The 10,264-nt window shown below is 69.8% G+C and overlaps 1 protein-coding gene across 3 annotated transcripts; it reads left to right on the top strand.

The window, feature by feature from the left end:
- The first annotated feature begins 432 nt into the window (after positions 1-432).
- Positions 433-8,767, top strand: MAF1 (MAF1 homolog, negative regulator of RNA polymerase III). 3 transcript variants are annotated; one of them, XM_040547520.1, is made up of 8 exons: positions 433-765; positions 3,504-3,648; positions 4,902-5,030; positions 5,140-5,305; positions 5,775-5,896; positions 6,434-6,553; positions 7,068-7,187; positions 7,298-8,767. In XM_040547520.1, exons 2-8 carry the CDS (start codon positions 3,566-3,568, stop codon positions 7,317-7,319), a joined length of 762 nt encoding a protein of 253 aa, XP_040403454.1. In that variant the 5' UTR covers positions 433-765; positions 3,504-3,565; the 3' UTR covers positions 7,320-8,767. The 3 variants fall into 3 exon arrangements, with proteins under 3 accessions (XP_040403454.1, XP_040403455.1, XP_040403453.1); XM_040547521.1 differs by having other exon boundaries at positions 3,501-3,648; XM_040547519.1 differs by having other exon boundaries at positions 444-765; positions 4,902-5,305.
- Positions 8,768-10,264: the final 1,497 nt, after the last annotated feature.

Below are 10,264 nucleotides of genomic sequence, written 5' to 3'. Positions count from 1 at the left end.
GCGGCCCCGAGGGGCCCCGGGCAGCGCCGCGCTGCGGGCGGGGGGGGGGGGCTGCGGGGCCGCCTGGCAGCGCCCAGCCCCGATCCGCGCTCCCGGTTCCCGGCGCCCCCCCCGCCCCGTTCCGCCCCGTTCCGCCCCCGGTGCCCCCTCCCCCCTCCCGGTGCCCCCCCCGCCCCCCCCCCCCCCCGCCCGGGCGGTGCCGTGAGCCCCGCCCCGCCCCGCCCCTGATTGGCAGCTGCTCCCCCCGTCTTTGTCCCCGGCAGCCAATCAGGACTCGGAGCGCCCCGCTCCGGGAGGGGCCCGGCGCTGTCCGCTCGGAGGGCGGGCGCGCGGCTCTGACCGACGTTCCCCTCAGCGAATGGGAGGAGCGCTGCGCGGTGACGGGCAGGGCCGCCCTCCAATGGGGAGCGGAGGGCTGCCGGGCGCCGCTCGGGGCGGGCGGCGGCGGGCGGGGCCTGGCCGCTTGTTGTCGTCCGGTGCCGGGGGAGGCGGGCGGTCGGTCGGTCGCTGCGCGCTCGCTCGCTCGTTCGCCCGCCCGGGGTCGCGAAGGTCTCGCTCAGCCGCTCGCTGCGTCCCGAGCGCTCGGGGACATGTCGAGGTGGGCGGGGGCCCGGCGGGCCGGCGCGAGACGGCGGACGGCGGCCGAGGCCCGCGGGCCCTCCTCGAGCTTTCCCCGGAGACGCCTCCCCTTACGGGCGCCCCGAGCCTGAAGGAGCCGCCGCCGCCGCGAGAAGGCCCCGCCGGCACCGAGACCGGGAGGCGCCGGTAAGTCCGCTCCCAGCGCTTCCCCTCGCGGCGCCCCCCCGGGACTACATCTCCCGGCGCGCCCTGCGGCGCCGTGCGGCGGCCGGACGCGACGCGGAGGCGCGGGGCATCGTGGGAGCCGTAGTCCGCGCGGGGCAGGCCGGGACGGCTGCGGGCAGGGCCCGGGGCGGGGGGGCTCGGGGCGGCCACCGGGGGGGTGGCGGGGGGAGGCCTCTTGTCACCGGTAACCGGCGGGGGGAGCGGGGGGAACGGCCTCAGGGGGCGCTGGGGGGAAACGAGGAGACATTTGGGGTCAGAAAGGCGTTGGGATGGGTCGTACGGGTTTGGGGGGCGCTGGGGGTAGGGGCTGGGGGGACTGGGCGATGCTGGGGGGACTGGGCGATGCTGGGGGGCTTTTCCCGCCCCGATGGTTCCGTTACTCCCAGGCACGGTGCTTGGGGCCGCCCCCCCCGTTGGGTCCTGCTCCCCGGCTCTGACATGGGGGCACCGGTTTGGGGGCGCCGGCACGGGCACGTCTCCACCACGTAGCCCCCGGCGGCCCCGGGACGCGCCGCGAGCCCCGTGACGCCTGAAACCTCCCGACCGAGCCTCTGCTTTCCATCAAGCCCGGCTTAAAATTAGCTCGGCTCAGCTGCTGGGGCCTTCTCCTGCCCCCTCCCTCCCCGTGGGGCTGGCACCGTCCCTGCCGCTTGGCACCCCGCTCCCCTCGGCCGAGCGCGGCCCCTGCACCCCCCCCGCTGCAGCCGCCGGCTCCTGCGCCGTGCAGAAACGTGGCCGAGCACCCGGCAGGGCCCCTCCTGCTGCCGGGCGCCCCCAGCCCCGCCTGAGCACCGCCGCCTTCGTGCCACGGCTTTCGTGTCGGTCCCGTCCCCGGCGCTTTGTGGAGCGGGGCGGTTGCTGAGGGGTGCCGAAGGCCCGTCCCCACGCAGTGCCTGTCCTTGCAGCGCGCCCTCTGTGCTTGGAGGGCGTCAGACGTCGCGCAGAAAGCCCCGGGTCTGGCCCTTCTCTCAGGTCCTTGCCTGCCCGTGCAGGCAGATTTATCAGGCTTTGCCCTGGAAGAACAAGCTCCTTGCAGCAGCCCGTGGTACGGTGCTGGCATTCTGCCGCCCGGGTGCCGGCGGGGCCCCCGGGTCACCCCTGGGACGGGGGCTGTTGTCTGTCCCGTTGCGTTCGCGGCAGCTCGAGGCTCAGAGCTCAGCTTCCCCCTCGGCGGGTGCTGGTGCTGGCTGTCCTCGAAGCGAGCGGCCCCTCGCCGGCAGCTGCGGGGAGGCGAGCTCTGCTCAACTTCCTCATCGCTGTCCCCGCGGCCCGACCGCGCAACATGTCACCCGTGCCGTCACACGCCGTGCTCTGCGGGCTCCTGGAGGAGCCGGGCGTACCCAAAGGCTCAGGGCTGGGGCACGGCCCCCCAGGCAAATCGCTCGGCTTCCTTCCGAGATGAACGAAACTGAGAGCTTTGACCCGAGGTCTTGAGCGTCCCTCCCGTGAGCTCGCCTCTCTAGATTCTCCGTGCCCGAGAGCTCCTCCAAAAGGGCAGGCAGGAGCTCCGCGTGGGTCCCCTCGCTCGGATCCCGTCCCGCAGAACCCCTGCCGCTGGCGGAGCCGGCCGCTGCCTGCCTCGGGCGCAGGCCTGGCCTCTGCCCGGTCTGGCCTCTCGCCGCCCGTTCCCCCTCCGCATCCCGTGGAGCTCAGCCGTGGTGGCGGTGCCCGAAGCGCCGTCGGCTCGTGGTTTTGGAGGAGCGCCCGTTCCTGGAGCAGCGACGGGTCTGGGTTGTGCTCGTTGCTGTGCTCCGTCTGCCCCCGGCACCAGGCGGGCGCTGCAGGCGCTGCCTGCCCGCCTCTGAGCGCTGGGGAGGACGTCGGGGCGCGACGCTGCCCCGGGAACGCTGCGCTCCGGTCCCGTATCCCCGCACCCGGGGGCTATTAACCGCTACGCAGCCGCTACTCGGGGCTGGGGGGCGCTGGGCCTCCCTCCGCTGCCTGCAGTGCCCGAGGGGAGCCGTGTGCCGATTTTCCCAGCACCGGGGGAGCTTTGCCAGCACGGCTCAGGCCGCCCCGCTCGGTGCCGTCGTGCCACAAGCGCAGCGCGCGGCCTCAGGTGAGGTCAGCACGGGTGGGGGAGGCCGGAGCTGCGCCGCCGCTTCCCCGAGGCTGGCATCCGCCCCTCGGCCTGTTTACGAGTTCTCCTCTTACAGCCCGGCGCCGCGAGGGGCCCGTGCTGGGGGAGCCGGGCTCCGCCGGCCCCGCGGAGCTGCAGCGCCCCGGCAGCCCCGGCCCCGCGGGGCACCGGCACCCGGAGCGTGGCTCTCCTCCCGCCAGCCTCTGCGAGCGCCGCGTCCGTCTGCCGCGTCCCAGCACCGCTTTGAGGGAAAATCCAGGCCGGCCCAAACAGGCCGGTGACCTTCACGTGTGAGAAGGGGAGCCTGGCAGCTCGCCGGTGCGCGCGGAGCCGCCGCTGTGGGTGACGGGAGCTCGGCCCCGGCGCGGTCCAGGTGGGCGCCGCGGTGCTGCAGCCGAAGCGGCGGCGGGAGAAAAATCTCAGTCGTTTTCGTCAGGGCGGCGATAGCAGCGGCACGCGGGGCAGAGCGGGGCCCGTCAGGGCTGCCACAGCCCGCTCCTCCTGCTCCTACAAGCTGTTCCGCTGCCGGACTGCGCCCTGCCTGCTGCTGGCGCGGCCGTGCTGCGTGTCCCGCGCTTGGGCTCCCGCCCCCCGGGCTGACAGTCCCTCTCCTCAGCAGGATACGCACACGTCGCTGCCGCTGCTGCACGGGGAATCGCTGCCGAGCCGGACGCAGAGACAATGAAGCTGCTGGAGAACTCAAGTTTCGAAGCAATAAACTCCCAGCTGACGGTGGAGACCGGAGATGCTCACATCATCGGCAGGTGGGTGCCGCCCAACGCCGGCTTTCCCCCGGGGGCCGAGCTCCAGCGCAGGAACTCCGACAGCGCCGTTGCCGCTTCCTTCCGGGGGCTGCGAGGGCGGGCAGGGATCCGGCCCCGTGCTCCTCGCCAGCCCCCTGCAGTCCTGTGGGGCACCGGCTGCAGGCACCGCGCCAGGCGTGGGCGCGGCGGGGCGAGCGCTGGGGCGTTGCAGCTCAAAGTCTGGCTCGCCGGCAGGGAGTCGTTGTGAATCCGGTTATTACGGAATGAGGAACAGTTGAGATACTTCTGTACAGAAGAGCTCAACGACAGCAGTAAGGCCATTAGGTCGTGCCCACGCACCTTGGTTTCCGCCCCTTCCCCGAGGGGACGCTCCCTGCACGGCTCCGCCGGGTGTTCCAGCCCCCGGAGCGGAGGGCAGGGAGCGGCGCGCTCGACCCTGGTCCGGGGCTTTGGGGAGCTTCTGCAGGTGGTGGCCTGGTGGAGGGGTCACCCAGCAGCCTGAGGGGCTTCAAAATCCGGAAGAACTTTGTTTGAAGTTCTCATTTAATGCTGATACCGACGCCTGGCCCGCTGTTTGGCTGCCTGGCCGGCGGGGCTGTCCTGTCCCCAGCCTCGCTGGGGCACCGTGGGCTGGATCAGCACGGCCGGTCCGCGCGGGGGACCCTGAGCTTTTCCGTCCAGCTCCTGTCCTCGGGCCGAAGCTGGGCGGTGGGACCCACCAGCGCTTTGCGGCTCCACCCGAGGGCTCCTTGGGGCTTCTCTGCTCCCCAGCCGCACTCGGTAGCGTCGGGGCTGGCGGCAGCGAGAGCTCCTTCGGCCGGGCAGGAGCCGGGTCTCGGCCAGCCACGGGCACTTCTGGTCCTGGCCGCAGGGTCCTGGCTGCAGGGCCCCTCCTCAGGCTCCCCCCCGCCACCCCTTTTCTCGGTGCCGTGCTTTGGGCAGGGCACCGCAGCGACGGGCGCGCTTTCTGCCTCCCATCTGGGAGCTGTCCGTGCCCTCGGTGAGGCGGGGCCGCACGTGGGAGCTGCTGGTGCCCGCGAGGGCTGCGCGCCTCCGCCTCCACCCGCCCACCCCTACGTGGGCCGAGTCCAAATGGCGCGGGGAAGGCCGCTCGTGGGGACTGGGGCGTCCTGCCCCCGTGCTCCCGGCTCACCTCGGGCCCTTCGTCGGACCGTAGCTGCTGCAGGCCCTGTCCCGGTGCCCCCGGGGCGGCTGGCCGGGCCGCCCTCACGCCTGGCGCGGTGTCCCCGCAGGATCGAGAGCTACTCCTGCAAGATGGCCGGCGACGACAAGCACATGTTCAAGCAGTTCTGCCAGGAGGGCCAGCCCCACGTGCTGGAGGCGCTGTCGCCCCCGCAGACCACGGGGATCAGCCCCAGCAGGTACGGCGGGACCGCGGCGGGGCCTCTGCCTGCGGGCAGGGGTCGGGGTTCGTCGGCGTGGGCCGCGCCGTGCCGGTGACGCCGCTGACCTCGCTGTTCCGTGCCTCAGGCTCAGCAAAAGTCAGAGTGGCGACGAGGAGGGACCCCTGAGCGACAAGTGCAGCCGCAAGACCCTCTTCTACCTGATAGCAACGCTCAACGAGTCCTTCCGCCCCGACTACGACTTCAGCGCTGCCAAGAGCCACGAGTTCAGCCGGGAGCCCAGCCTCAACTGGGTGCGTGGGCAGAGCCGCGGGGCAGAGCCGCGGGCAGGGCGGGGGCAGCACGGAGCTGGGGGCGGCCGGTCCTGGGGGGCTGCGCTCCCGGTGATGCTCCTGGGGCTCCGCGGCAGCATCCCCATCCCTCGCAGGGTCGTGGGGCGTCCTCTCTGCCCGCGCAGGTTCCCCCCGTGTCCAGAGAGGCTTCGAGGAAGGGAGAGGCGTTCAGCAGGGAGAGATCTGGACAGCCTGTGCCCTGCGGGCCCTGTGATGGGTTTGGCCTCTCCCTGTTGCTCCCCTGCTGCCCATCTTCCTGCTCCTGCCCCTGAATCCACGCAGCCGCCTCCGGGCGCCTTTCTTCTCCCCTGTGGGTGGCCGGGAGAGGGGGAGCCGAGCCCCAGGGAGCGCGGGCTGGGGGCTGCACCGCAGGCGTGGGGAGGGCGGGCAGCGGGTCCTTGCTCCTCTCACAGCCCCGCTCTGTGTCTAGGTGGTGAATGCTGTCAACTGCAGCCTCTTCTCTGCAGTTCGTGAGGATTTCAACGCCCTGAAGCCGCACCTGTGGGATGCTGTGGATGAGGAGATCTGCCTTTCGGAGTGTGACATCTACAGGTAACGGGACGGGCCTTCACCCTGCGGCCCGGATCGTGGCCCCTTCCTGCTCGCTGTGGCCTGCAGAGGAGCAGTAAGGTTTCAATAAAAAGGTGACGTTTCGGTGTGCCCACCCGTGCGAAAGGGCCAGAGCAGGGCCCACCGTTGTCCTCTGGCTCCCTGCTCTGTGACCACAGATGGGCGCTGCTGCTGCCATCCCCGTCCTGTGCCCTGGAAATGGGCGCTGCAGGCGGCGAGCTGCCCCCCCGAGCTGCCCCCCCGAGCTGCCCCCCCGAGCTGCCCCCCCGAGCTGCCCCCCGGCTTCCTTCCAAACACCGCCTGGGGGCAGCTTGGGCTCTGCCGCGCTGTGCGCGCAGCCCGGACCTACTGACACCAACTCGCCCCGCTCCCTGCCCGCCTGTCCCTCCTGGGGGCTGCTCTGGGCTTGCCCCCTTCCCAGTTTCCATCCTTCAGATGCGCACCAGGGGCTGGGACGGGGTTGGCTCTGGGAGCAGGGTCCGGCACAGCGTTTCTCACAGCCTCCGCTTGGTGTTGCAGCTACAACCCAGACCTGGATTCAGACCCCTTTGGAGAAGATGGGAGCCTCTGGTCCTTCAACTACTTCTTTTACAACAAGAGGCTGAAGAGGATTGTCTTTTTTACCTGTCGTTCCATCAGGTCAGGCCCCATGACACCAGCCAAGTCACCCTAAACGAGTCGCTTTGCCCGTTTGCACGCCGCGTCCCTGCCGGGGAGGAAACTTTGGCCCCCGCTGGCCCCCGAGCCGAACGCAGTCGATAAGTGCTCGGGAGCTGCCCCCCGCCTGCCCTGGCACACCAAGCAGGCGGTGCCGCCGAGCACAGCCCGCTCCTCCCGGCCTCCCGAGAGCCACGCCACCGCCCGAGCCTGCTGGAGACACCGACCGGGAGCCGTGGTCCCTGGGGAAGGGGTGGCCCTTCAGCAGGCCGCTGCTTGTGGAGGGGCGTGCTCGGGGGCAGCGACACCTCGGGGGCGGCCGCCTGCGCCCTCCGGGGCTGTGGTTGGATGCGGAGGCGATCCTGCCGGCAGCAGGCAGGACTCGGCAGGGACCCGAGCCCGCTGGAGACTGGAGCGGGGATCCCTCCTGCGGACACACCGCTGCAGAGCGCGGCGCCGGCCGGGCGCTCACGTTACGCTGCCCTTCTCTCTCCAGCGGGTACGCGTACACACGCCCGGAGGCTGGAAACGAGCTGGATATGGATCTCGGGGAGGAGGACGCGGAGGGGAGCAGGGATGGCCACGACGCCGAGAGCGGCAGCATCGAGGAGGACAGGTGCGTGCGGCCGGCACTCCGGGCGGACCGCTCGGTGGTGCGGCAGCGCTGCTCCCGGCACCCTGCCCTGCGCCCGTCCAGGGCAGTAACAGCCGCGTGCTCGCCCACAGGTTGCAAGTTATCTGCATGTGAGTGCCCAGAGCTGCTCCAAGGTGTCTCTGGCCCTGCCTCATCCCACCCGCGCCCGGCGGCCCCCAGCTCCCCGCCCTGCCCCGCGCTGCAGCGTCGCCCTGCCCACCGTACACTGGAGTGCCCAGGCACCTCGGAGCACAAGGAACTGAAAGCAGCTGCGGCTTCCTGGCCGAAGGCACGTCCTCGCTCCGGGTGCTGCCGGCCGACGTCCCCTCGGGGTCTCTGGACAGCCGTGCGGGGCTCTGAGAAGCTTTGCTGCACTTTATCGCTGATCTCATTGGCTGCACTGACCTGCAAACTCCTCGTGGCTCTGAAGCCGGGCTGGACTTTCCTCGAGCACTTTTTTTCTTCACTGATTGTGATGCAGCGAGCGCCGTCCGTCCCCAGCACCAGCAGCAGCGGAGGGGGCGGGCAGAGCCTCCTCCCGCAGGGCTCGGTGAACTGTCCTCAGCTCCTTCCCCAAGGAAGCGTCCATTCGTTTCAAAGAGGTTTGCTTTGCTCTTGCCCTCACGTAGCGTTTTTCTGCGTTTTGTTTTTCGTTTTTTAATCCTTGCTGGGAGGTGCCAGCTTCCTGCGCTGGTCCTGAGCGACTGCGCCCTGCAGACAGCTCCCACGATGCCGCCCCGCGGGTGAAAGCTGGACTGGGCCGCCTCATCCCGCACCTCTCGTGGTTTTGGCTGTTTGTGTTTTACACCACAGATGGCTTTTAGCGGTGGCGGAGCTGGAGCAGGGCCAGAGCCCCGTGCTGGCAGCGGCCTCGGTGCTGGGGCCGCAGAGTTTATTTTTGTACTTGGGGCGCGCGGCGGGAGCGGCACGCTGCGGCCTCCTGCTCGCGCTTCTGCAGCCTCACATCCGCCCCCTTTTCTCCCAGCCCCTCAGCCCTGCGGGGGCTCCCAGCATTTTGGGGGCCTCGCAGCCCACCCCCGGTGTCTGGCAGGGGGAAGCCGTCTCACCCTGCCCCAGGAGCTGAGCACAGCGAGGGGCTGGCGGGGCGGTGGGAGCGGGGAGGCAGGCAGGGATGGGCACCGTGCTGAGCGTGCAGCTGCGGGGCCTCGCTGTGACGTTGGGCGCTGGTTTTTGAGCCAGAGCTCGGTCCTTCCTCCGGCGCTCGGCCCGCGCTGCTGCCCCGGGGTGGGTTTGCCTTCAGCTGCGGCCAGGCGCGCTGCCCGCCCTTCCCACCGCAGCTCAGGATGGAAAACTGGCAGGAGGTGAGGAGGGGGAGCTGGCTGTGGGGCGGCCACGGGACCCCCTCCCTGCACGCCCATGGACTCCCAGCACGGCCCCTGCCGCGGGGGTGCAGGACTTGGCCCCGTCCCCCCCTCTTCCATCGTTCGCCCCTCTGCGCACGCTGCTGCAGCTGCCTTCCCAGTCTCACCCCATCAGGGAAATCTGACTTTACAGCATAGCAATGTATCGTTACACCAATAAAGTTTTTCTGTGTTTCACCACCTTTTCTTCAGGGCCTCCCCGCTGGGGGGAGCCTGTCCTGCTGTGGGGGTGGCATCACAGGGGACGGGGACATGCAGGCGGCCGCGGTCCCACGGTGGGCTGCTGTGGCTCTGGGTTCTCCCCGCGTCCCTGCTGCTGCTCCCTGAGGACGCTGGTGCCTCTTTGCCCTGCAGGGACCCTGGGACGAGCCTCGGGAGCTGCCTGGCGCTGTGGTGACTGCTGGTGGCTGTCCCTAGAGTGCCGCACGTCCCCTGTCATAGGGTCACAGGCGCTCCGTCCCCATACGGCCCTGGTGGGTCCCAGCTGTGCTGCCAGCCGGCGCCTCTTCCTGAGCACGTCTTTGCTTTCCCACGACTGTGCTCAGGAGGGTGGATGGACTGCCGTCAGGCTGCCTGCGCTGCAGTTTCCCACGTTGTGTTCCCTGCGCTCCTATAACGTCACCGCAGTTCTTACCCCCCCCACGCACCTGTACAGTCACCGCAGGACCGAACAGTCCGGGGGGTTGTTGATAATCAGTTGTGGTTCCCAGCGCACGCAGCTGCTCGCTCTGCCCCTCCATGCGATGGGGAGCGAATTGGGTGGGTAACAGCGGGAAAAAAAACAGGCGTTGGGCTGAGGACAGAGCAGGAGGTGAAGCAAGCTGTGCGCTCCAGCAAAGCAGCCGCTCACTGCCTCCCTTCGGCAGGCAGGCGTTGTTCAGCCGTCTGCAGGACAGCAGGGCTCGTCGCACGTAACTGTCACTTGGGAAGGCAAACACCATCGCCCCAAACATCTCCCCGGTTCCTCCTGTCCCCCGTTTTCATGCTGAGCATGACACCGAGCGGTATGAGATATCCTTTTGGTCACTTGGGGCCGGCTGTCCTGGCCGTGCCCCCTCCTGCCCCTCGTGCACCTTGACGGCTGCGGGGGCAGCCTGAGAACCGGGGAAGTCCTTGACCGCGAGCCGTGCTCAGTCCAACGCACCGGTGCGTTATCAGCAGTCGTTAGGCCACAAATGCAAAACACGGCGCCGCAGGAGGTACTACGAGGAAAACTACCTCTGTCCAGCTGAACCCGCTGCACCACCCCGCACCCTTCAGAGAGCAGCGTGAACTCGGAGTTACCGGATCCTGCTAACTGGGGAAAAAAAAAAAAAAAAAGTGATTGCTGCTTTAGCACCCTCCCAGCAGCGCTCTGGGAGCCTACAGCATTTTGCCGCTGCTGGACACCCGCTGCTGCCACCCCACACCTTCCCGGGATGCTGTGCCCCAGAGAGGGGGGGTGTGACACTGTGCCTGGGGGTGCTGTATGGTTGGCACCATGTCTGGGCGTGCTGTGTGGCCAGCACCGTGCCGGGGGGGCTGCATCACCGACACCATGCCCAGGGCTGCTGCGTCGCCGGCACCCTGTGCTCCCAAACGGCCGTGCGACAGCCCCGGGCACGTCCGCTCAGCGTGGTGCCGGGAGTGACTGAAGGGTGTTTGTCTCCTCTCGCGTTTGTGGTTTTCTCTGGGAAA

The sequence above is a fragment of the Cygnus olor genome, chromosome 2 (assembly GCF_009769625.2).
Source record: "Cygnus olor isolate bCygOlo1 chromosome 2, bCygOlo1.pri.v2, whole genome shotgun sequence".
NCBI lineage: Eukaryota > Metazoa > Chordata > Aves > Anseriformes > Anatidae > Cygnus > Cygnus olor.
The sequence above is the reverse complement of the archived record's forward strand: the minus strand, read 5'-3'. Positions and strand labels throughout refer to the sequence as shown.